Below are 25,077 nucleotides of genomic sequence, written 5' to 3'. Positions count from 1 at the left end.
TTTTTTCTGAGAATGGAAACCCATTTTTTGTACATGACTTCATGTATCTTTCGCGCCGGCTGCTTACAATGACTATATATGAATAAGTGCGAACAATGATAAACCTAAATATTGGTTGGATCTAGTTTCTTAGTATCATTCCATATTTGACATAAATCATTTGCTTAAGATCTCTGCGATAATATTTCAATCGGTCTATAATTGGGAGTATAATGTTTGCTGCAAATTTTGAGTTGTATAAATGAGATAATTCCTTCCTGAATTTCGGGATAAGTTTGATATAATTTCATATTTATATTCAGTGCTTGACAACCATGTGGAATGTTTCCACGACATCAATAACTGATTTTGGTGATTCGTTTAGAAGATTTTCATTATCTAAATAAATCATGCTTACTAAGCCATAATTATATAATTAAGAGATAATTTTAGAATTTGTAGTTTCATATTTATAGACAACTTGGAATTTTCCAGCCGTTTGAATATAAATATGAGAATTAATTCTTTCATTGTATAGAGATAATTACTGCCATTCATTAGCTATTTCTGTAATACTCTTTGCAAAGTTACTTGATGTATTTTGCAATACCTTTGCATATGAAGGTATTTTGTTTGAAGATCTGGGTACTTCTTTTGTAATTTTGAGATCTGCAAAATATTTTAATTCAGTAATTGAAGAAGTTGATACTTCTTTTATAATTTAAGATTTGCAAAACCTCATATTTTTTGTAATTCAGTAATTGAGAGTAATTCTTCTTCATGAATTTCTTCATTTAGATAATTCTTTACTTCAGTAATTCTCTTATAATGTTATTGCTGTAGGCAATTTCACATTCTAATTTTCATATTTGTAATTTAAGTATTTCTAGGTAATTGTTCAAGTCCGGAAGAAACTTTTCATCAACATTGCGGGCTATATCATATATTTCCATATTTTCAGTGCTTGTATTCATTTCCTGCATAATTCACGAGTTAAAGTGTCAGCAAAAACATTTTTATTTCTCTCAATACATTCTATATCAAAAGTATATGCAGAAAATTAACTTTGTCATCTCATTAATATTTTATTAGGTAAAAAATTCACAACTTTTCTTTTAATAAATGAAATAGCTGTTTTATTATCCGTTCTGATTAAAAATGTTTCATTTAAAATGATTTTAAAATTTTTAATTGCTTTTTTAATTGCTAATAATTTTTTTTCATTAGTATGATAATTATGTTCTGTCGTTGTATTCATACATGAGCTGTATATGCAGAAGAGTTCGATATCAGTACATCGAGCTTTTAAAATTGCTCGTCATGCTAGTTCAAAATTGTCAGTTTCTATAATTAAATAATCACTAGGTATATGTAAACATAATTTTGGTAGGTTTTTGCATAGATCTTTAATCTTTTGTAAAATTTTTTTGATCTTTTTCATCTCAAGACCAAGTTATATTTTTGCATAAATTCTTTGTAGCAGGGCTTGTAAATCTGCAAGATTTTCGATAAATGCTTCAACGTAATTGATACATCCTAAGAACCACTGTAACTACTTTTGATTAATAAAATGTTTAAAATAATCAATTTTTGTTAAAATATGACATTGTAATTTGATTGCACCTTTATTGATAATAAACCCTAAAAATTCAATATTATTTGTCACAAAAACAACTTTCTTTTTATTCAGAGCTATTCCATGTTTTTGTGCTTTCTATGAAAATAAAGCTAAATGCTTTAAGTGTTGCGTAATAGTTTGACTAAATATTAAAATATTATCCACATAGATAAGACAAAAGTGGGATAATTCAACAAAGGTAGTATCCATACATCATTGAAATATTTGTGGAATGTTTTTTAATTCAAAAGACATAATGTTTTATTGGTAGTGACCCTGAGGAGTACTAAAGATTGCGAATTCTCTACTATTTGAGTGTATCATAATTTGTCAGAAATCATATTTAACAATTTAATTTAGAGATCCATTTAGCAGTCTTAATATGATTTATTAATACTTGTTTATTTGGTAGGAAATAACTGTCAAATTTCGTGTTATCATTAAATTTTTTATAGTTAATTATCATAATTTCTTTTCCTCTAATCTGTTCAACATGATTTCTTATTAAAAAAACATGACTACTTGTGGACTAGTACTTGCTTCATTTAATTTGAGGTTTAGTAATTCTTGAATTTGAATTTGAATTTCTTTTTCATATTTAGAGGTGTATTTTATAGGTCGCACCCTAATAGTAAGAGAAGGATTAATTGGTTCAATAGTTATGACAGACTCGTCTTGAGTCTAGAATTGTAAGGGATTTTCTGAAAATGAGGGGTTAAATAGGGAGAATGCAAAAGCACGAAGTTCCGTAAGTTTATAAAGTTTGGGAGAAAACATCTTATATGTATGTGAGTGAAGAGTAAATAGATGAGGAAAAGTAGTTTTGATTAGTTGATCCAAAGTAAAATCACCTCGCTGAGTGCCGAAAAAGGGGTGCGACAGAATGAAATTTAGGCGTGCAGATTAAAGGACCAAGGAGTGGGTGATGAGTAGGGGTAACCAAGGTGATTTCATTCGAAGATTGAGTAAAGCATATGAATGTTTTGAAGAAATTATTTTCGAGAATTAAATCAGGGCCATCATCAGATAGACACCATAATTTAGGTATTTTAATAAGAGCGGATTAAATAATAACTAATTGATCGTTCCAATATTCATTTATAGTGTGAAGACCATTAAAAGTTTCAAATAGTAGATGTTCGGCATTTACAAGGATATGATCTGGAAGCATATATTTTTTACAGATAGTGATATCACTACCAGTATCACATAGAGCATGTATAGGAATAAGTTCATATTTCGGAAGATATAATTCGACCATGATATAGCTATGAAAGCCGGGCATTTCATTGTAAAGTATGGTTATCTATATGAACGATATCACATGTAAATATAATAGTATGTTGTTGGAGAAAATCAATTCCTACTAAAATTAGATTAGAATTTGTCATCTGTTAAAAATAAATGTTGGAAATCAATTTGTTAATTATTATATCCTAGAAACCAAAGAGTAAATTGGCTTCATGAGTACTTGAATACTTATGTCCAAGATAATTTTGATATATATATGGAGTATCTTTTAATATCTATAAGTTTGTTGGTACTAAGTTTTGTTTTATATGGAACGATGTGATTCTGTACCTAACAAGACCATATATTCTTTTTCAGGTGTGATATAATATACAAAAACTAATAATTAATTATTATTGTAATCTTTTCGGCTAGTGGATGATTTAGTTAGAAAGATAGATTGATTAATATCAAGAGAACGTCTAGGTTGTATAGCCAGAGAATTAGAATTTTCACGGAAGCTAAGTCATGGATGTTTTTGGATTCCATAATTTTTATTTTCATTGAAATAAAGAAGAAGATAAGATGAAGGATGATTAATTTCTAATTCACTAATTTCTTAGGATGAATTGTGTGACCAATATGAGAGAAGATTTGTAATATTTGTAGCTTCATTAATATTTCTAGCTGATAATCAATTGTTATATTTAGATATATATTTTTACAAACTACTTGAACCATATAATATTCTATGGAGTCAAGAATTTGCAAAAATACATCCTAATGACACCACTTTAGGTAGCCAGATACAATATACTATAGTAAAATTAGGTGAAGCTTGTGAGCATCTTGACGTACACAAACAAAATAAACAATATAAAAAATCTTTATGTTATAAAAAATCAGATTTAGTTGCTTAGCAATGGGGTCGCTCGTCTTCCCATAACACTTGTAATTGCTCTGAAAAAATAAAAAGAAAAATTCTTTAAGAAAACACTTAAAAGATATTTAAAAAAAAAGGATAAAAAGACCAATAATAATACTAAAAAAGCCAGAATTAGTAAATGTTGGTTTTGTAAGCAGGAAGAACATTATGCAAACACCTGTTCCCGAAAGACTAAAGTCATATAACATATGTAGCAATTATAAATAAATATGAGTTAGAATTAATTTTCAAATTTTCTGACATAGACAGTGAATAAAATATTTATAAACTATCCAATACTGAAGAAAATTTAATAAAAATAAACTATTCAGATATTGAAATAGAAGAATGTTTGTATTCTGATTAATGGACAAAAACCTTGAATCAGATATAATTAATGTTGAATATGTTGAATTTGAAAAACATTACATTATTAGAAGAAGCCTATAATAATATATGAAAACGAAAATTATCTCGTGAAAGTAAAGATTGTTTTGACATTTCTATTTTCCTTTAGAAAAGAAGTATACTCTACAATATTCATCAGGGAGAACATCCCATCGATATTTTAAATGCAGAAGGAAATACACAAATACCGCTATATAATCAAAAAATAAAAAGACTAGATTTAGACATAATTAAAAACCCTGAAAAATATAAATATATTTTTTTCGGAGAAATTGAGATCTTAATTAAAGCATATTTCTGATTATGGTATTATTATCACTATATCAAGATCTTAATTAAAGCATATTTCTGATCTTAATTAAATAATTTCAACATCTTTGCTTGCATTTTATTTAATTATGGTATTTTTATCACTATATCACTTCATATGTCATAAAAGTTTTCTTTATGGTCCACAATTAAGTGATTTAGCCACCTCAACTTAATGTTAAGCTATTCTATCAATTAGTATATCCATAAAAATGATGTATTAAAATTAAATAAATTAATTTTCAAATAGTCAATTTGGTGGCTTTTCAAAACTTTTTTTAACATGTATAATTAGGAGTAACTTAGTTATAAAAACTAAAGTTTCTTAATTTTCTTAACTTAAATTTTATAAAAACTAACTATGAAAATAGCATTTAAATTTTGAAATTAAACTTCCTTACTAAATTTTCCTCTCCATTTTTTTGCCTTGCTTTCTTTTTCTAAACAAATTTTTTAACAAATTTTATGTCATGAAATTGTCAATGTTTCTGAAATATCATCTTAATTAACTAGAAATCAATTTCTGTAGCCGAATGGAAAAGAAATGATTAAGATTGATTTCAGATTTCTTATGTAAGTCGCAAAACATTTTCGTATTCTCATTGCTTTTCCTTATTTTTGTACGGGCTCGGCGAAGCTCTGTCGGACGTGAAATATGCCACATGACAGGAAAAAAAATCGGATGCGTTGCTCTTCCCCTCTTTCATTTAGTTAGAGCACGAGTTCTCCTCAACTGGAGCTTATAGGTAGGGGTGTGTATTGTTTGATTCTATCTAGAATACCAAATCGAACCAAGCCAATTTAATAATTTGGTTCGATTTTAAATTAAAAGTTTGGATTTCGATTTTAAAAGGCCAATATTTTATTTCATATCCCAAATTGGCTTTAAGAAATTTTCAACCGCACCAACCGAGAACAAAAATTTACTTCATTTAGCGATATTTTTAGGCAGCCAATGGACAATGTTGACTAGTTCGTTTTTTTAAACTAATGGAGAGTTTTTGGGACAATGTTTTTTTTAATTTTTTAATATATCTATCCGTTTATTTAAAACCAAACCGTTCAAATCGAATTAAACTTCGGTTTGACTGGTTTGATTTTGTCAAAATTTTGTTTGGTTTGATAGTTTAGTTTTTGAATCGGTTCAAATCGGATTGTCAAATTTTAAAACTGATTCATCCTAACCGATCAAATGCACACCCCTACTTAGAGGTGCTTGGTCTTCCTTTTTTTGCTTATGCTTTCAATCTCTCCCTTTCTACCTACGCGTGTTCTGTTGAAGAGCAGGAAGGCTCCCTTGAGTCACCCTGTCCTCCTTCCTTTTGGTCATGCATCGCACGGCTTTGCCTAACCTGCTAGGTAACCATCTCCTTCGTTCTAGCATTCTCCCTTATTCTCTTTCTTTTCCTCCGCTCTTGTTTTCTTTGTATCTCTCTCTCTCTCTCTTTACAGTCACCCTCTAAAGACTAGGTTGTTATATATGGATAGCTTTACATTTAGTGTTTATTTATATAGATTAAAGACTAGGTTGTTATATATGGATAGCTTTACATTTAGTGTTTATTTATATAGATTAAAGACTAGGTTGTTATATATGGATAGCTTAGGTTTAGTGGCTGGAGTTATAATTTAATTTTTTGGACCTCTTGTAAGGAATTAAATGAGGGCTGTTTGGTGGATTGAAAATTTAGATTGAAAGGAATAAATGCAATTGATTTTTTAAATGCGTGCCTAGGTGCTAAAAATCTTAATTTACTTCTCTTCAGGGCTACCGTACGTTGTTGTTCTATACAGAGAATGCAGCCACTCTGCATATTTCTTCACATACATTGATCACCTGACGCCCTTTTCTTTTATTTTGGCATGTATGTGTTGGATTGACATTATTATTAATGCACATAAGCGCAGTAATTTGACTTAAAAAAACATTGAGAAGAAACTAGAGAAGAAACGAATGAAACCTATTGGTCAATGAACAAAAATACTATGAAATAGATTGTCTAGACATTTTCCGTTTCCAACAGAGAAGTGGGAATGGAAGGACTACAAAATAAGCTTTTTTTCTTTTGAGTGGAAATGAAATATTGTGTCTTCATTATAGATCAAAAAGTATTTCAATACTAGCAATTTTTTTACTCTCTTGGCGATCTTGAAAGACTTAATTTACATTAAAACAACCGGAACCTCAGTTGTGATCGGTTGTTGTTTCTCATTATCTGCTAGGTATTACAGTGCACTTGTTTTTACTCAAATTTCTTAGGCTAAATTTAGATTTTTTTTTATTGACAAATATTTTTTTTCAATTTATTTCTAGCTTTTGGTGGACTTCTATGACTATTGTGTTTTAGGTGACTCTTCCCTCTGTATCCAGTGCATGTTATACTGAATGAAACATGTACTGATGGCCAATCAAGTCTTTTATGGTCATTAACCATTGCGTCAGGATCTGTATTTTCTGTTACCAGTTCCAGCGCATATTTATACTATTGGAATATTGAATGCTGGCTAATATTATGCAAGGGATTTACTAAGGTTATTATGTAGATGATCTATTTTTTTACCTTGCTTGAATTACATATTTTGCAGAAGATGTGATTAATGTTTGGAGAAATTTGCAGTGGAGACCTGTTTGAATCAATTTTTATTTTCGGCTGTTTATATCAACTGAATTTATCTCTCAATGCACATAGTACTTGATGTATTTTCTTACTTTTTTGCTATGATTCTTGGTTATGTACTGATATATATGATTCCACATCCATTTATAGGGTATTCTTATGAAGAACTATCTGAAGTTTCTCCAGATCATCGTTTACTTGCATATACCATGTATGACAAAGAAAAGGACTCCTTCACTCTATCCGTTATTGATCTAACTAGCGGTACTCTACTCGACAAACCACGGGCTGATCGGGTTGCAAATTTGTCTTGGGCGAAGAATGGAAAGGCACTGCTTTACACGGTTACAAACAGCGATAAAAGACCATATCGGTGAGTTTTCCAGAAAGTTTGGAGTTTTTTTCTTTTGTTTCCCCATAGTAATTGTATACTTGTTGTCTTTAGGATTTTTTGTAGTATGCTTGGGTCCGCTAAAGATGATGTTTTGATTCTGGAAGAGTCCGATGAGAATGCTTATGTTAACATTAGAAATACCAAGGATTTTCAGTTTATTACTGTTAATATTTTTTCAAATACTTCTTCCAAGGTATCATGAAATTTAATCACCTTGTGTTCTATTTTATCTATGGTTGTTCTTCATTTTAAATCTCATTTTGCAGCTGTATTTGATAAATGCGGCTGAACCCCTGAACAGCATGACTTTAGTGTGGGAGTGTGAGCCTCATACTAATTGCATAATTGAGCATCATCATAACGTTTTTTATCTATTTACAAATGCTGCTAAAGGAGGTGTGCCCGTTGATTCACATTATCTGCTTTGTTCTAGCTTTGAAGCGTCTAGTATTGGGAATTGGGAGGTAAGCAACATTCAAAAGTTCGTGTACATTTTTCGCTGCAGTGATTTGAGACTGTTCGTAATGATCTTTCCATTTATATAATTTCATGATATGTTTATGTGAGACATTCATCAAAATTATTCTTACTATTTTGAGAATTTTTTTTTTGAATTTTTTGATTAATCCTAGTATGTTGTTTTACGTTAATTTAATTATTTGGATCATCTTTATTTTAAACTTGATGACTTGCTTTATAACTCCTGTAGTTTCTTGTTTTAGGTTGTTTAGAATTGTTAATTTAACCTTATTTTCATAAGTAGGGGTTTTATTGCTTCCCATAAGGTAATCCAATTATAAGTTCAATTTTTATCTGGATTCTTTCTCTCTTCACTTTTCTCTCTCTCTCTCTCTCTCTTCATCCTCTCCATCATGAAAATTGGAATTATAAGAAAGGGCTTTTGCATGACTCATTAAGAGAATAATGTAATAACCGAAGATAAATAAATAAATAAATAAAATGAAAAGAAATTTCAATGGGTAGGGTAGGTTCCATCGACCGTTTTGTAAGTTTCTTCATCAAAAGATGAGTGTCACATTCGAAGCGGTAAAGTGAAGAAGAATTCGAGGGAGACAGTGATAGTAGAGGAGAGAGCAAGATATAGAAGAACGAAGAAGAACAGGAGGCAACATAAACCCTAGCCGAAGGAGAAGAGCTACTCACCGGTCAAATTGATCGATCGTGTCGAGTAATGTCAAGAGCTTGAAAGTAAGTCGGAGCCGTGCGAAGGGTAGCCATGCTTTGCTTCTTTGAGTGCAAGTGTCACCGTTGGTGGTAGAGGAAGAGGCATTGGACGGCTCCAATGTGTTATCTTTATTTTAAACTTGATGACTTGCTTTATAACTCCTGTAGTTTCTTGTTTTAGGTTGTTTAGAATTGTTAATTTAACCTTATTTTCATAAGTAGGGGTTTTATTGCTTCCCATAAGGTAATCCAATTATAAGTTCAATTTTTATCTGGATTCTTTCTCTCTTCACTTTTCTCTCTCTCTCTCTCTCTCTTCATCCTCTCCATCATGAAAATTGGAATTATAAGAAAGGGCTTTTGCATGACTCATTAAGAGAATAATGTAATAACCGAAGATAAATAAATAAAATGAAAAGAAATTTCAATGGGTAGGGTAGGTTCCATCGACCATTTTGTAAGTTTCTTCATCAAAAGACGGGTGTCACATTCGAAGCGGTAAAGTGAAGAAGAATTCGAGGGAGACAGTGATAGTAGAGGAGAGAGCAAGATATAGAAGAACGAAGAAGAACAGGAGGCAACACAAACCCTAGCCGAAGGAGAAGAGCTACTCACCAGTCAAATTGATCGATCGTGTCGAGTAATGTCAAGAGCTTGAAAGTAAGTCAGAGCCGTGCGAAGAGTAGCCATGCTTTGCTTCTTTGAGTGCAAGTGTCATCGTTGGTGGTAGAGGAAGAGGCATTGGGCGGCTCCAATGTGAGGAAGAAAGAGGAGGCTAGGGAGAATTGACTTGAACAACTAGAATGAAAGGGAAATCGAGCGGCACTGGTGCGGAGGAAAGAGGAAGAATCAAGCCTAGTGACCCTTGCGTGCGGGTTCGAGCAAAAGAGTAGGAGAGGAAGCTTGCTGTGTGGGGGGAGTAGGACCGAACCGAGAGCACTTATAAGGTATGCCTGGATTTATTTTCTTAGATTTAAATTGTAATTATGTTAGGATTATTATATAATTAATAATTAATTGTTACAAGTAATGTTATTAATTTTTAATAGTGGATTTTATTATTTGATGATACGATGTAACAGGTCGAAGAACTTTTGCTTTGTAAGATTTGGAGGTTTTAATTGTTGATTTCACAGGAGAAGGTAAATCTTAGAATTGTTTATGTGTTGTATATTTCTTTGAAATAATTAATTAATTGAAATGATATTAAATGTTAATAATAAGCTAAAACTGGATATTTTAGATTGAGGAACCTTTGAGATTGAATAGAGAAGAAGAAATTACAACATAAAAGATAAGTGTTTAATTGAAAATTAATTTTAATCAAATAAATAATGATTTAAGTATTAAAATAAGTTTTTTTGCTTAATAATGTTAGAAATTTGAGGTTGAAAATATTTAGATTTGAAAACAAGAAGAATTAACAACATTAATCAGGTTAGAGTTTCCTATTTAAGTTATGTGATAGCTTTTGATTGAGATTTATATATGTGAATAATAAGTTTTACTGAATGATGTTAGATTTTGATAAATTCAAGTTATTAAATTAGAGGATTGATAGGAGTAAAATGGTGAAAGGCTTAAGTGAGTAATTATGCTTTTGAGTTACAATAATATTTCTTGTTTAAATATTTTTGTATTTACATTATTTCACTATTATGCCTTATAATAATGAAATTAAATCTCCTATGATTCTTCATATTGTTATGTACGAAGTACACATCTAAATGCCGTTTTCTTAATTGTTGCATAATAGTTTATTTTTGGAAAAATGAGAATATTGCTCGATCTTTATGTGCTAGTAGAGATGTATATGTAAGTTTATTCCATGACCATATGTATATGTTAGTTTATTACATGATATTTAGAATTCTAGTAAAGGTGTGTCTATCAAATTACCACATGAACTTAGATTCTAGTAACGATATATACAATATATTATTACACGATTTTTAGAAGTATGCATGTTAAAAGTCATACATAAAACAATTGCATAATAATTTACCTTTGAAATTATTAGATTATTGCATGTTATTTTGATTCCAATAAAATTGCATTTATTCATTAGTAGATGCATGGAAGTGCTCATAAGAAAAGAATAAATGCGATGAAGAGAAAATAGTGTGTATGTATATATATATATATATATTCCAAAATAATATATATATATATAAGAGGAGTGCAACCCCATTTTTTTCGAATGGGTGCGACGGGAGGCTCTGTTAGGGTTTCGCCTCACGACGAACCCTAGCCTCTGCTACAGTATTTTTACGCTAGAAGAAGGGGAGTTATCTGCTCTGTTTCATCGTCTTCGTTGAGCTTCTTCGAGGCTCCGACTTCTGCGGCTCATGTCTTCCGCGGTTTCGACCCTTTCGCGGCTGTTTCGTTTGTCTTCGTCGAGCTGCGCCTGTTCTGCGGCTTCGCCCTGACAGTCTTGCTTTGCCCTCTGCACGACTTGGCAGGGCTCATCTTCTGCTTGGCCCCTTCTGGATTTCGCTCTCCGTCCAGTGCAAATTCACTGTTCTTTCACCGTGCCTCCCACTTGTGGTGATGGCTTCAAACTTATCGTATGCTACTGCTCTTGCGGGTCCACGCCTCAGGTACCCCTAAATCGTGCTCTCTCTCCTTTGTTTGAGTTGGCGGAGGACATCATGAAACCTGATAGGAATAATGAGAAGCATGCCATCTTTTTTATAGAAGCTGAATGCAATCAACTCGCTTCTTCCTGTCGTTTGAATTTGGTCAGAAATTTTTTTTATGACCATCCTAAAATGGAGCTTATTCGTATAGAATTTGAACTTATGCATCTTGTTGGGGAGTGCAAAATTGGACTTCTAGGTGGAAGAAACATTCTTATTCAATTTAATAATGAAGATGATTACACACAATTATTTGCTAAAAGATTAATCTGGATTGATAATAGAGCAATAAAGATTTTGAAATGATCAGTAGTTTTTGACCCACAGACGGATCTCTTAATCATTTCGGTTTGGATTCCCTCTCTGGCCTTAAATTTTATTATTTTACTCAAAAAATATTGTACTCTATTGCCTCAGCTTATGGTAAACCACTCAAATCGGACATTTCTACTTTTAATCTTTCTCGTTCATCTGAAGCCATAATACTCATTGAAAGGAACATCACTTCTACCGCTTCTGAGGAAATTTGGTTAGACACACAACACCATAGTTATTAACAAAAGGTTGTGATTGAGCATTTCCCCACGTATTGTTCGAACTGTTGTCTGTTTGGCCACTCCAGTTTTGAATGTCATCATTTACACCCCCATCTCAGACCAAAGAAGCAAAGTGCTCTGTCAGAGGCAGAGATTCCCACTCCTTATGATATGCTCCAAGTTATTGACAGTATTGATCATCAAAAAGATACCCCTGAAGATGCTACTATCCATATGCCAACCATTCAGCCTCCACACAATGTTGTAGTTTCCCCATCTTTAGAACCTCCTTTCGTGGGGGGAGGGACACATTTCAGACTTCACCTGCCCTACAACTTATCACTGATGTTACGGGTGGCAATATTGCTACCGCTTCTCTACCGCCTCATCAGGAGGAGCAAGATGTTAATGTTACTCAAGCACATGGGGTTCATGATGTGCAACAACCTATACTTGTCAAACCACCTTTGGACCAATCTACTGATCAGATGAGTCAATTATCGGATGAGGAATGCCATGTTTACTCATCCAGAAGGAAGAAGAACAATGAAGATCTACTTGAGCTTAGGAATCTGATGGATGATACTTTGGTTACTTCGGGTAAAGGTACGCACCTCACCAATTTTCTAGTCAGCTCCCTTCCGAGAACTCGACGCAGAGGCCGGACTAAATTGAGTCGTCCCTAGCTTTTTGCGCGCGTTGATGGTTTTTGGTTTTTGGATATTATATGTATATTTTTTTTTTTGGGTTTTTGTATGTGTTGTATCGTACGAGTTGGTGTCTTCTTTTAGGATCACTCATACAACCTATTTGTATCTTTTCCTCTTTAATATAGTTGCCCTAGGGCTTTTTCAAAAAAAAAGAAAAAAAGAGGAGTGCAATCCCTTGTGGTACTGTCAGGGAACTCCAATATACTCATGCGCGTAGTTGTTTTCCTTCCATTTAATATAATTTATAATATCTGTTAGGGATGAGTAGACACCCTATCACCTCTAATATTTGCGTAATTTGATCATTAACTTCTGTGACGATGAGATAATATCTGTCTACGATGTGTTAAGTATGTTTGACAGTAATTCTGAGACAAATGTGACTGAAAAACATGAAGTTAAAGATTAAACCTTGGAAAATAAATTTAAAGTTAATGCATACAAAATTTTATATTATTTTCATTGAGTAAACATCATGTATACAAATATTAGATTATTATAAGATTTCTATAGTGAAATATGAAATACCAGCATACATATTGTTTTTTTTTTTTTGTATAATATTTTAGTATTGTGATTTCTCCAACACTCCACTGAGTTATCTTAGATAAGTCATTATGTTTCTTTAATATTTCAGGTTTGAGTTTTTGAATAAGATGAATTCTAGAGACGAGATCAATAATCGAGAATGTGAACTTTTCTTTGAAAATTAAATTATTTTCTTTAATGGCTCTCACATTTAATATTTGGATATTAAACTGTTACTGATATAAATAAAATAGTAGAAAATTTAATTTCACCGTCTGATTATTTGTACTCACTTTGGTTAATTTTTAGTCCCTTGTTGGGTCCAAGTAAAAGTGGTATAAGAGAAATTTTTTAGATTAAACAATATGGATCTTAATGAAAGAATCATTAGAATGACTAGATTAAGCTATAAAGAATATAAATTAAAATTTTAACAAAGTCTAATTAGATTGTTTTACCTTTATTTCAGAATTATAGATTAGGAGGAAGAGGTTAGGGATGATGTTGTAGAGAATGACATGCCCTAAACTATTACTTTAAATACTAATGCTTTTGCTGAGATAATGACATTGTGACTCCGCTAATTAAGAATTCTCAGTTTGACGCTAGTAACAATGGAGGACAATCGATGGATAAATACTAGAAGCTCCTTCAGGATATGAGAGCCGTTATTTTTTGGAACATGTGGGCCAGTGGATGAAAATTGGCTAATGAGGGTGGAGAAAATTATAACTGTTATGACATATTCACCAGAGAGGAGAGTCAGAAACTATTTTTGCTTTTGAGTGGAAAACAGAGAGATGGTGACAAGGGCAATTGAAAGAGAAATTTGGTAGTCGATTTAGTCACTTAGTGTAGTGGAAGGAGTTCACGTGAACATTTAGACATACGTTTGTACCACTTTCAACTAGGAGACAGATGTAGGATAAATTTATCAGATTGTTGTAGAGAGATCAATCTATTCTGCAATATAAGGTAGAATTTACTATGCTATCAAGGTATGCATCACATCTCATTCTTACTGCAGAAGAGAAATACATCATGTTTTTTTTTTAAATTGAAGGATTCAATCAGGTAGCCACTAGTGCCACTTGGGATTGAAGATTATTCAATACTAGTGGAGAGGGTTTGGCGAGTGAAAATTGATCTTCAACAAACTCAAAATTGTAGGGATTCACATAAGAGGAAAAGCTTGCAAGAAGTGACATTGGCAGTTCATTCTATAGAATCTAATGGGAAGAAATAGACTCTTATGCTGATGGAGTTAATAGCCATACCAACATCAACAATTTAGAGTGTCGACGATTATTTTTTTGGAAAGGATGAAAAATGATTTAGGGATGATTTTTGTAAAATATGAAAATAGTTTTGATGTAAATATAATTTTTAAATGTAACATTTTAATTTAAAAATAGATGAGACCAAACGAGTCTCACATATTAAATAATTTGGATGGTTGAGCGCGATACCACAAGTAATACAATATCCCGAAAGATAAACATACCACTTAACAGTAGACTCAACTACCTAAACTGAGAAATTTGTGACATCCGTTTGGTCTGCAAAACCTTTTATGTATGACCGGCAAGTTCGCTTACCTAATATAAGGATTAAATAAAGTTTATTTTACCTGAGTTTCAAGTTTCCTATAGAGGTAAACCCCTATAGTTAATTACATCGTAAATGATCGGGGTTACTTAAGAAGACTCTCGATTAAGATCAGTGGTTTTACTTTTTAGATTTCAAAGTTTAGGTTTCCAAGATTGGACACGTGAAAATCAAATGAGAGTGACTCAAATAGGAACAGTTATTTTAAAGAATCAAAAGAAATGAAGAGTAGGGGATATCACAAATCCAGGGAGAACCCCGGTGACCTCCCAACTATCATATTGTTTGGCTTTATGTCTTTAAAGTAATGTTATTCAATGTTTAATCCTGCAATTTACTTTAGAATTTAGGACTTATGTTCGCACGATTTCTGATCGTGCAAATAGCCTAAAAATATAGGAGGCTTTGCACCGTGTCATACAGTAACCTCAGAATCCTAAAATGTTAGGACTTATAATTGCACAATAGGGTTGTGCAAAAGCCTAAAGGTGCATGTGAGGATTTACGTTGCGCTTGACAAACCACCTCGAAATCCTATGTGTTGTTGTTTAAACTAAGGAAAGTGTTCAGTGACTTATAATTGCACAATAGGGTTCCTCGTCGTGCTGCCCACGGTGTTCGCTCCGAGCTCCCTGTTGTTGCACCTTCGAGTTTGATTTTTATTGTTGAGTTTTTTTTCTACGCAAAGGTATAGTGTGTATAAGAACAATAAAACATCCAGTATAAAAGAAAAGAACAGTAAAATGTACAGTAAATAAGAACAGTACAATATGCTGTAAAGTAAAATGTTGTTATGTAAATCAAAACTGTATATCTGGGAGGCCTACTGCTCCTTTAAGCGAGCTAGTATACACTGTATAAACAAAAGAAACATTGCTTGGAAAACTCGAGAAAATCGACAAATGACCCACGATAGAAAACTCGAGAAAATCGACAAATGACCCACGATAGAAAACTCGAGAAAATCGACAAATGACCCACGATAGAAAACTCGAGAAAATCGACAAATGACCCACAACAAAAAACTCGGGAAAATCGACAAATGACAATTCCAAGAAAATTATCAAAATCACGGGAAGATCATGGAAAAAGGACCACAAGTGCTTTACCAAAAATTGCAATAAAATCACATGAAAAATCCAAAAAGAGAGGACCGCAAGCACTCGGGTCGGGGGCTAGACTCAGATACTATATATATATTTATACTCGAAGGACGTTAAAGGCTACTATAGGTCACCCGGATGTATAGAGCCCACCACTCAAAGGGTGTCCTACTAAACCTAATTTAGGAGGGTACTCCTTAGCTCGATACTGGTAATCGACAAGTGGACAACCAAGTTACGGTATATTTAAATTTATATTTTAGCATGCATATGGATTTTAGGCATACAAAATGAAGTTATATCAATTTTGTAGTAAAATATTTTTTATAAATATTGTATCTGTTCTTATCATGTTCTGTCCTTATCAGTTTTTGAAAAATTACGATTGTCCACGAGTCGATTACGCCATCGGACGTAGGACCACCAACAACCTAAGAGGGTACGAGTCCCCCGCTAGTCTTGTGTCGGTGAATGATATTATCATCTTATAGTTTATCAGGTCCCAGGATTAGGTCATGATGTCGTTGGATGAAATATCGTTATGCTCTACCACCGGCGTGCTTTATCATCATCGCCCTAAGCCCCAAAACAAAAAAGACCTATTTGCAACCTTGCTTGATTGTTTCATATATAACAAAATGTTATATATGGGCACTTATGTGTCAGACATAAGCACCGAAAGCCGAACCAATAAGCAAGAAAAAAAAAGAATGAAAGTGCTGATGAGAGAGAGGAGGAACTGATCCACCAAAAAGATTGAAAAGACGAAGGGTGAATTAACCCCCAAAATGGTGACGAAAAGATCTGAAAAACTGAGCCCAAGATCCTTGAATCAATCCAAGAAGGATATCATTTTCTGAAATTTTATAAATGGATCAACCCAAGAAGGGCATCCCCTCCAAATCTCGTTTCGAACAAGTCGAAACGGGTCTGCATCAATATGATAATTGTATAAAACTCCACCACTACCTACATATTCACACACCCAAGCCTGAACTCAAATATGACATTTATGTTATCAAAACCTTAATGTCAAACTCCCAAAAAAACTCTTTCATGAATGACAATTTTATGAGCTTTCAAATCCTTCATGAATCCGATTCATATCAACCTTATGCTTTCTCAAAATGAAGTTGTAAGAGCCTTTCATATTTCACAAATCAAATAAAGGAAAATAATCCAGGGATGACAACCTTCTAAACTTCCAAAAAATCATGCCAATATCAAAACCATTCAATTCCAACCTTAATCAAAAGCTTCTCATGTCAAGTAAGCATGAAATCATCCAGATAAAACCATATAAATGCTCATGGCCAGGGGCAACAGAGAGGGGCAGCCACCAACCCATTTTATCTCATAGAGAAATCACAAGGTGAGGCTCAGGGTTAAGACAACAAGAAGAAGATGACAAGGGCAGCTACTACAAGGTAAGGCTCACGGCTAAGGCAGCAAAAAGAAGACGACAAGGGCAGTTACTACAAGGTAAGGCTCACGCCTAAGGCAACAATTACAAGGAGCCAAAACCAAACCCCAAACCAATTTTTTTTTAAAAATTATTTGGAATAGATCTCCACATATATTCGAATAGGGGCAGCCAAGGGGAACTAAAACCGAGCCCAACAAAAGGGGATAAACATAGCCACATCTTAACCAAAACGAGCCTAACAGGGGCCAAATATAGAACAATATTCCAAGTAAAACCTAACCCAGAAAAAGAACCGAACCAAGCCAAATTCCAGGTGAAACCGAGCCTGATCTTAGGCAAAAAACAAATCCAACATAAGAGAACCCAACAAAAGCACCATTCCAAGCCAAATAGAGCAGAATTCCAGCATTACTGAACCCATCAAATGGGTTAAAACAGAAAGAGAACATTCCATGGAAAATTTAACTTAGTAAAGGAGCCAAATCGAGCCCAACAAAGGGGCAAAAACAGTATAAAACTTTCAGCTAAAATCTAACTCAAAAGGAGCCAAAACCGAGCCCACCAAAGGGGCAAAAACAGTACAAAACTTTCAGCTAAAATCCAACCCAGAAGGAGCCAAAACCGAGCCCACCAAATTAAATGAGAATATGTATGGTGCAAATATAAACCTCTCAAACTGTCATCACAAAACATGTAGGTTTACAATTTGTGATCTTATACAAACATGAAACAATCAATTACCCGATGATAGAGGGCTACACAAGCCAAAGCTAAGCAAACAAGTGCAAAATCCTGTCTACGAGAAAAGAGGAATTTACATACATAACACTCAATTCCTATGTATTTGCATATATTACACCTAAACTTTGCTTTTCGCATTTCTTCCACCTATGTCCCTCATATCACATAATAAGAACCACCATGTCAACTTCTTAAAAAAAATGAAATACAATTATGCAAAGTAGTGTGGCATATATGTAAACATTAAAGTTTAGGTGTTAGATATGTAAATATAAAAGAGCTGTGTGATATGCAGGTAATTGTCCAATAAAGAAAAAGCATTTCTCCAATTTCCATCCCAACCGAAGCTACAGCAAATCAGCTTTCAATAAAAAGAAATTTAAGGTTTTTTCACATATATGAGAACATCTAAACTTTTCCCTTACTCGCATAACATTTTGCGCAACTCACTGAGGGACCATAAGAGTTCATGCTTTCGAAGGTTGCTCAGTTAGCAGGATTTGAGCAAGGTTCATAAAGGAAAGAAGCTAAAATTTTCCTAACAGCAAGCAGTAAAACAATAGCGACAACTTCACCATGCCATTTATTATCAGGATTTAAGCAAACTTTCAGGAAATTAAGAATGCATGAGAGATTTAGAAGGAAGGAAAAGAGGGTTATTTCGCCCAAACGTCGCCTACGGGACTTCTAAAAGGCGTTACACACGAGATGAACCAAACAGGAGAACCGCCAGCCAAAGATGCAACCAGCAGGAAAACCGAATCAAAGAAAAATACCGAGCAGACAATCGAGCAGCACTTTTTCCTCTCCCCAGTTTCAACAACCAAAAATCCTGCCTTAGGTAGGGATTTTATAGGTAAGAAAGGAAGACACCACCACCTACCAGCCCTAAGGTGGTCGAATCAGGCAACAAGAGCATTTAGGGAGGGAGAGAAGTGGCATCGAGAAGAAGCGTCGGACATGAGGTAGGCTCGCGAGTGGGGAGCTGCTCGGTCGTGCGAGGATCGAGGTGAACCGCGAGCGGGAGAAGAGGAGGGCGAGCCATCTCGTGCGTGACCGAAAGAGGAGACGATGGATCAGGCTCGGGAAAGAGAGGGGCGAGCCACGGGGCGCGCCGGCTAGGGCTTGCGATCGAACCAGTAGACGCGCGAGAGCTCCGGCTTCGCTCGGGCTGCGACTGGAAAGAAGTGAGGAAAGTTGCGTCCGCAGTATAGGTGAAATAGAGTTTAGGATTAAAATTAATATTATAAGTAATAATATAAATATAAAAGTATAGGTGAAATAGGGTTTAGGAAAGTTGCGCCCGCAATCTATTTTGTTATCGGAGGTCGTCCGGAGAAGTTCGCATTTTCGCCCATCCTTTAAGCTCAATTTTAGTCCGATATTGCGCAACTCATTGAATTTTGTGCATTTCGTGTGTGTGAGTGTGTGTGGATATGGTCTTGAAGAGGTTTTCCTAGGACTTGAGATCCTATTGGGAATTTCTTCCTGAGTCTCCAAATGATAGTCCTTAACCACTCGACCATACGACGATGGTTTTGAGATCATCAATGCGAGACATCACAAGAGAAATAGGAAGTGACTCGAATTTCTAAGGGGATGGATTCCAATACTAGTTTTCTAAGATAGTCCATAGGAATCCCTAGAGCTAGATCCTAGGATCATAAGGAAAAGAGTAATGACCTCAAAATGAGGTCAACATAGAGCCAAGTGGTGTGGGAAACTACATTGTGGTAAATGCTTATTTGGTTCTAAGGTATGTTATTTATGCAGACAACGTGGACATCATATGAGGAATTACCCTAATTAAGCTCATATATGTACATTATATGCTAACTTAGGAAGGGATTCGGTTCGGAAGAACTTTTAGGAGATCTATTTTTAGAAGTGGTCAACAAAGGATGACCCAATATGGTAAAGTGACTCATAAAGAGCAACCAATGCAGAACATTCGACAAAGAGTTTATTCCCTAATTCATCGAGAACCTGAAGAACTTGTTGCTACTGTTGTTGATTCTAGTATAGTTTGAGTAGTAATTTGTCATTTGTCTGTCATATTAGTTATTAGTTGTTGAGTAGCTTTATGTACTTTGATTTCAGAAGTTAAGTGTTATGTTAGTAATGTTATCCTGTTTAGGACATGGTGTTATTTGATTTATGTTGTTAAGTTCCAGATGTTTGAGGATTATTTAGTTGAATTATCTTATTCTCAGATGGATTTATCATATCTATTTTTTCATCAGTTAACAGAAATTAAATTTTCTTGAAATTTTGTTAATAGTTCATGTTTAATTTGCATAATAATTAGCTGGTGTGAAGTTCATGAATTTTGAGAATGAAATTTTCTAAGGTGGGGAGACTGTAATAACTTAAAAAAAGAATAATAAATAATTAAAATGAATTGAATGAAATGAAATTTCAATGGGTAGGGTTTGTACGATCAATCATCTTGTCAGTCTCTTCATTGAGAGACGGGTGTCACATTCGAAGTAGTGAAGTGAAAAAGAAACAAGGGAGATAGTGCTACCAGAGGATAGAGCGAGAGATATAAGAAGAAGAAGAAGAAGAAAAAGAAGAAGAGGTGGCTCAAACCCTAGTAGAAGGAGAAGAGTTGGTGGCAGGTCCAATTGATCGGTCAAATTGAGCAGTGTCGAGAGCTTGAAGGTAAGTCATGCCATGCTAAGGGAAGGCGGGCTTTACTTCTTTGCACACGAGTGTCGCTTCATATGATAGAGGAAGAAGCTTAAGTGACTCCGACATGAAGAAGGAAGTGGTGAGGGAGAATCGACCTGAGCAACCAAGAGCGGCCTTGATGCGATGGAAGGAGGAAGAATTGAGTCTATTGACCCTTGTGTGCTGGTTCGAACGAAAGAGGAGAGGAAGTTCATTATGTTAGGGAATAAGATTGAACCAAGAACTCTTATAAAGTATGCTAGTGTTTATTTTCTTAGATTGTCAAACAGTAATTATGTTAAAATTATAATATAATTAATAAATAATTATTATAAATAATGTTATAAATTATTAATAATAGATTTTATTATCTGATGATAGAATGTGACTGATCGTAGAACTTTTGCTTTGTTAGATTTGGAGATTTTCATTGGAGATTTCACACAAGGAGGATAAGACGAATGTTAGAATTTTTAATGTGTTGTATATTTTTCTTTTAAAAATAAAAAAATAATGAAAATGATACTAAATCTTAAAATTATGTTTTGCTAAAACATAAAATTTTGGATTGAAGAATATTTGTGATTAAAGAGAAGAAATTGCGGCATAAAAAATAAATGTTTAATAAAAAAATTGTTATAATCAAATTAATAATGATTTAAGCATTAAAATAAGCTTTATTGCTCAATAATGTCAGAAATTTGAGGTGAATAATATTTAGATATGAAAACAAGAAGAATTAGCAACATTAATTAGATTAACGTTTTCTATGTAATTTATGTGATAGATTTAAATTGAGATCTATAAATGTGAATGATAAGTTTTACTGAATAATATCAGATTTTGATAAATTTAAACTATTAAATTGGAGGATTACTAGGAGTAAAACGGTGATGGTTGGAAGATTTAGCAATATTAATCAGATTAGGGTATTCTAAGTTATGTGATAACTTTAAATTGAAATTTATAAATGTGAATAGTAAGTTTTATTGAATGATATGAAATTTTGACAAATTCAAAATATTAAATTGGAGGATTGATGGGAGTAAAATGGCGAATGGTTTGAGGTGAGTCATTATTTTTTTAAGGTATAGTAATATTTTTTGTTTAAATATATTCTTGTTTACGGTATTTCACTATTATGTCTTATAATAATGAAATTAAATCATATATGATTCTTCATATTGTTATTCATGAAGTATGCATATTAAATATTATTGATTTAATTATTGCATAATAGCTTATTTTAGGAAAATATTAGATTATTGTATGACCTTTATGTTCTAGTAGAGATTGTATATGTTAGCTTATTGTATGACCAGATGTAAATGTTAGATTATTACCTGATCTTTAGAATTCCAGTAATGTTGCATATATCAGATTATTGCATGACCTTTAATTATAATAGGGGTGTATATAACATATTATTACACGATCTTTAAAAGTATGCATGTTAAGTCCTACATAAAATAATTTCATAATAGTTATGAAATTATTAGATTATTGCGTGTGATTTTGATTTCAATAAAAATAATGCACGTGTCTCATAAGAAAAGAATATATGTGATGAATAATGAAAATAATGTGTGTGTATATATATATATATATTTGCTTGTATGTGCATGTTAAGAGGAGTTCAACACGTTATGACACTGACTAAGAATGCAAATGTTCCAGCGTGTGTAGATTAATTGTGAAACTTAAATCACCAATTGTTGTGCCAGCGGAATAAAATTGGCCATAGATGAGTACCCTACCACCTCAGTCAATCATGTAATTTAGAGCACTAACCTATATACCGATGAGATAATATAAGTCACCTGTTTGTTAGGTATGCTTGATGGTGCTGTAGAATTACATTGCATGTTAAGATGATAAAGTAAAAGTAAAGTTAAAGATTAAACCATAAAATAAAAGTTAATCCATATATAATTTTATATTATTTCCATTGAATAAATGTCATGGATACATACATTAAGTTATTTTATGATTTCTATGTTGGAATATGAAATACCAACGTATATATTGCTTTCTTTTCCTTGAGTTACTTTAGTTTAGAAGTGTGATTGCTTCCCGGGTTATCTTAAATAATTTATTGTATTGTTTTAATATTTTAGATTTAAGTTTTTGAGTAAGATGAATTCTGGAGAAGGTAAGGTGCGCAGAAGGCAAATGTCAGTAGCTAGAAAAGTAAAATTTTAGTTGGAAATTAAATTTTCCTTAGTGGATCTTTTAATTAATGTTTAGATATTAAAGTATTAGTGATAAAAATAAAATAATAAAAAATTTAATTTCATCTTCTGACCATTTGTTCCTATCTTGATTAATTCCAAAACCCGGGTCAGGTTGTGAAAAAAGTGATATCAGAAAAAAGTGTAAATTAAATAATATGAATCTTCATGAAAAAGTCATTAGGATGACTGAATTAAATTATAAAAAGTATAAATTAAAGTTTTAGTTGATTTTAATTAAGATTATTTTGCTTTTATTTCATAATTGTGGATTAGGAGGAAGAGGTCAGGGGTGACATTGTACAAATTGACATGTCCCAAAAAATTACTTTAAATATTGATGCTTTTGCTGAAATGATGACTGTTGAGACTTCTGAGTAAGAATGCTTGGTCTTAAGCTAGTAATAGTGAAGGAGTACCGATGGATAAACTTGAAGCTCTTTTAGGATATGAGGCCACCGTTTTTTTTTTTTTGAAGCATGAAGGCCAGTGGAAGATAAAATCGAACAAATGAGGGTGGAGAAAATTATAAATGTTATGACATGTCCACCAGAGAGGTGAGTTATACTAGTTACTTTTGTCTTTGAATGGGAGGCAGAGAGATGGTGTCAAGGGCAATTGCTGGAGATGTTTGATGGTCGATCTAGCCACTTTGTACAGTGAAAGGAGTTCGTGAGAATATTCAGAGATTAGTTCATACCACTTTCTGCTAGGAGGCACACATAGTATAAATTTATTAGGTTGGTGTACTGAGATCGATCGATTATGCAGTATGGGGCAGAGTATACCATGCTGTCAAGATATGCACCATAACACATTCTTACTGCATATGAGAAAAAATGCTAGTTTTTTTCTTGATTGAAAGATTCAATCAGACAACCACTAGAGTCACTTGGGATTGAAGACTAATCAATGCTAGTAACGCGGGCGAGGCGGGTGGAAATTGATTTTTAATAGACTTAGAAGCATAGACATTCACATAATAGGAAGTGCTTGGAAAAAGTGACAAGGATGGTTCATTCTGGAGAGTCTATTGGGAAAAAGATAAAGTCCTGTGATCATGGAGTTAATAGCCAGGCCGACAATAGCACTTCACATCCATGTGCTAAGTGTGGGAAGCTACATTGTGGAGAATGCTTATTTGGTTCTAAGATATGTTACTTATGCAAACAATAAGAACATCAAATGTGGAACTTCCTTAATTCTGCTTGTAGGTTTACTTCAAATGCTAACTCAGGAAGGGATTCATTTTAGAAGAATTTTCAGGAGAGTTCTACTCTTAGTAGCGGTTTGCACAGGATGACACAAAATAATAAAGTGCCTCTTAAAGAGTAACCAATGCAGAACATTCGACCGAGAGTTTATTCCTTTATTAATGGGGAACCTGAAAAACCTATTGCTACTAATGCAGATGCTAGTAGAGTTTGAGGAGTAATTTGTCATTTGGGTATCATTTTAGTTATCAACTGTTGAGTATCTTTATGTACTTTGATTAATGAAGTAGTGTTGTGTTAGGTGTGTTACCTTATTTTGGATGCGGTGTTATTTTATTTATGTTGTTATGTTCCAGATGTTTGGGTGTTATTCAGTTGAATTATTTTTTTTCTGAGATGTTTGATTTATCATATCTATTTTTATTTAAACTTAACAAAAATTAAAATTTTCTTAAAGGTTTGTAATTAATTTATGTTTATTCTGTACAATGATTAGTTTGTGTCAAGTTCATGAATTTCGAGGATGAAATTTTATAGTGAAGAAATTTTAATAAACAAAAAAAAGATAATAAATAAATACAAAAAAAAAATTTCAGCATGTAGGGTTTGTTCTATCAATCATCTCATCGGTCTCTTCTTTAAGAGATGGGTGGCACATTCGAAGTGGTGAAGTGAAGAAGAATTGAGTGAGATAGTGATAGCAGAGGGGAGAGTGAGAAATAGAAGAACGAGAAGATAAAGTGGATGTGGCGCAAACCCTAGCCAAAAGGGAAGAGATGCTCGTCGGTCAATTTGATCGGTTGAATCAAGCAATGTAGAGTAGGGTTGTCAAAACGACTCGTTATTCGCGAACAGTTCGCTAAGTTAATGAGCTGAACACGGACAGTTTTTTTGCACTTGATATATAGACGCGTTAAACACGAAAAAAGATATTTTCGTTCATGTTTGGTTCATTTTGGCTTGAAATACTACTTATTATATATATATATATATATATATATA

At 33.2% G+C, this 25,077-nt stretch overlaps 1 protein-coding gene across 1 annotated transcript in view; it reads left to right on the top strand.

The window, feature by feature from the left end:
* The window catches only part of LOC110038574 (dipeptidyl aminopeptidase BI), a 101,177-nt gene that overhangs the window by 4,217 nt on the left and 71,883 nt on the right, over positions 1-25,077 (top strand). The window contains exons 2-4 of the mRNA XM_020743448.1: positions 7,238-7,460; positions 7,533-7,674; positions 7,748-7,945. Of these exons, the coding sequence (XP_020599107.1) occupies positions 7,238-7,460; positions 7,533-7,674; positions 7,748-7,945 (563 nt within the window). The remainder of the gene's footprint in view (positions 1-7,237; positions 7,461-7,532; positions 7,675-7,747; positions 7,946-25,077) is intronic.

Source organism: Phalaenopsis equestris, unplaced genomic scaffold (assembly GCF_001263595.1).
Source record: "Phalaenopsis equestris unplaced genomic scaffold, ASM126359v1 Scaffold233139, whole genome shotgun sequence".
Classification (NCBI taxonomy): Eukaryota; Viridiplantae; Streptophyta; class Magnoliopsida; order Asparagales; family Orchidaceae; genus Phalaenopsis; species Phalaenopsis equestris.
Note: the sequence above shows the minus strand (reverse complement) of the source record. Positions and strands in the feature narration are given on the sequence as shown.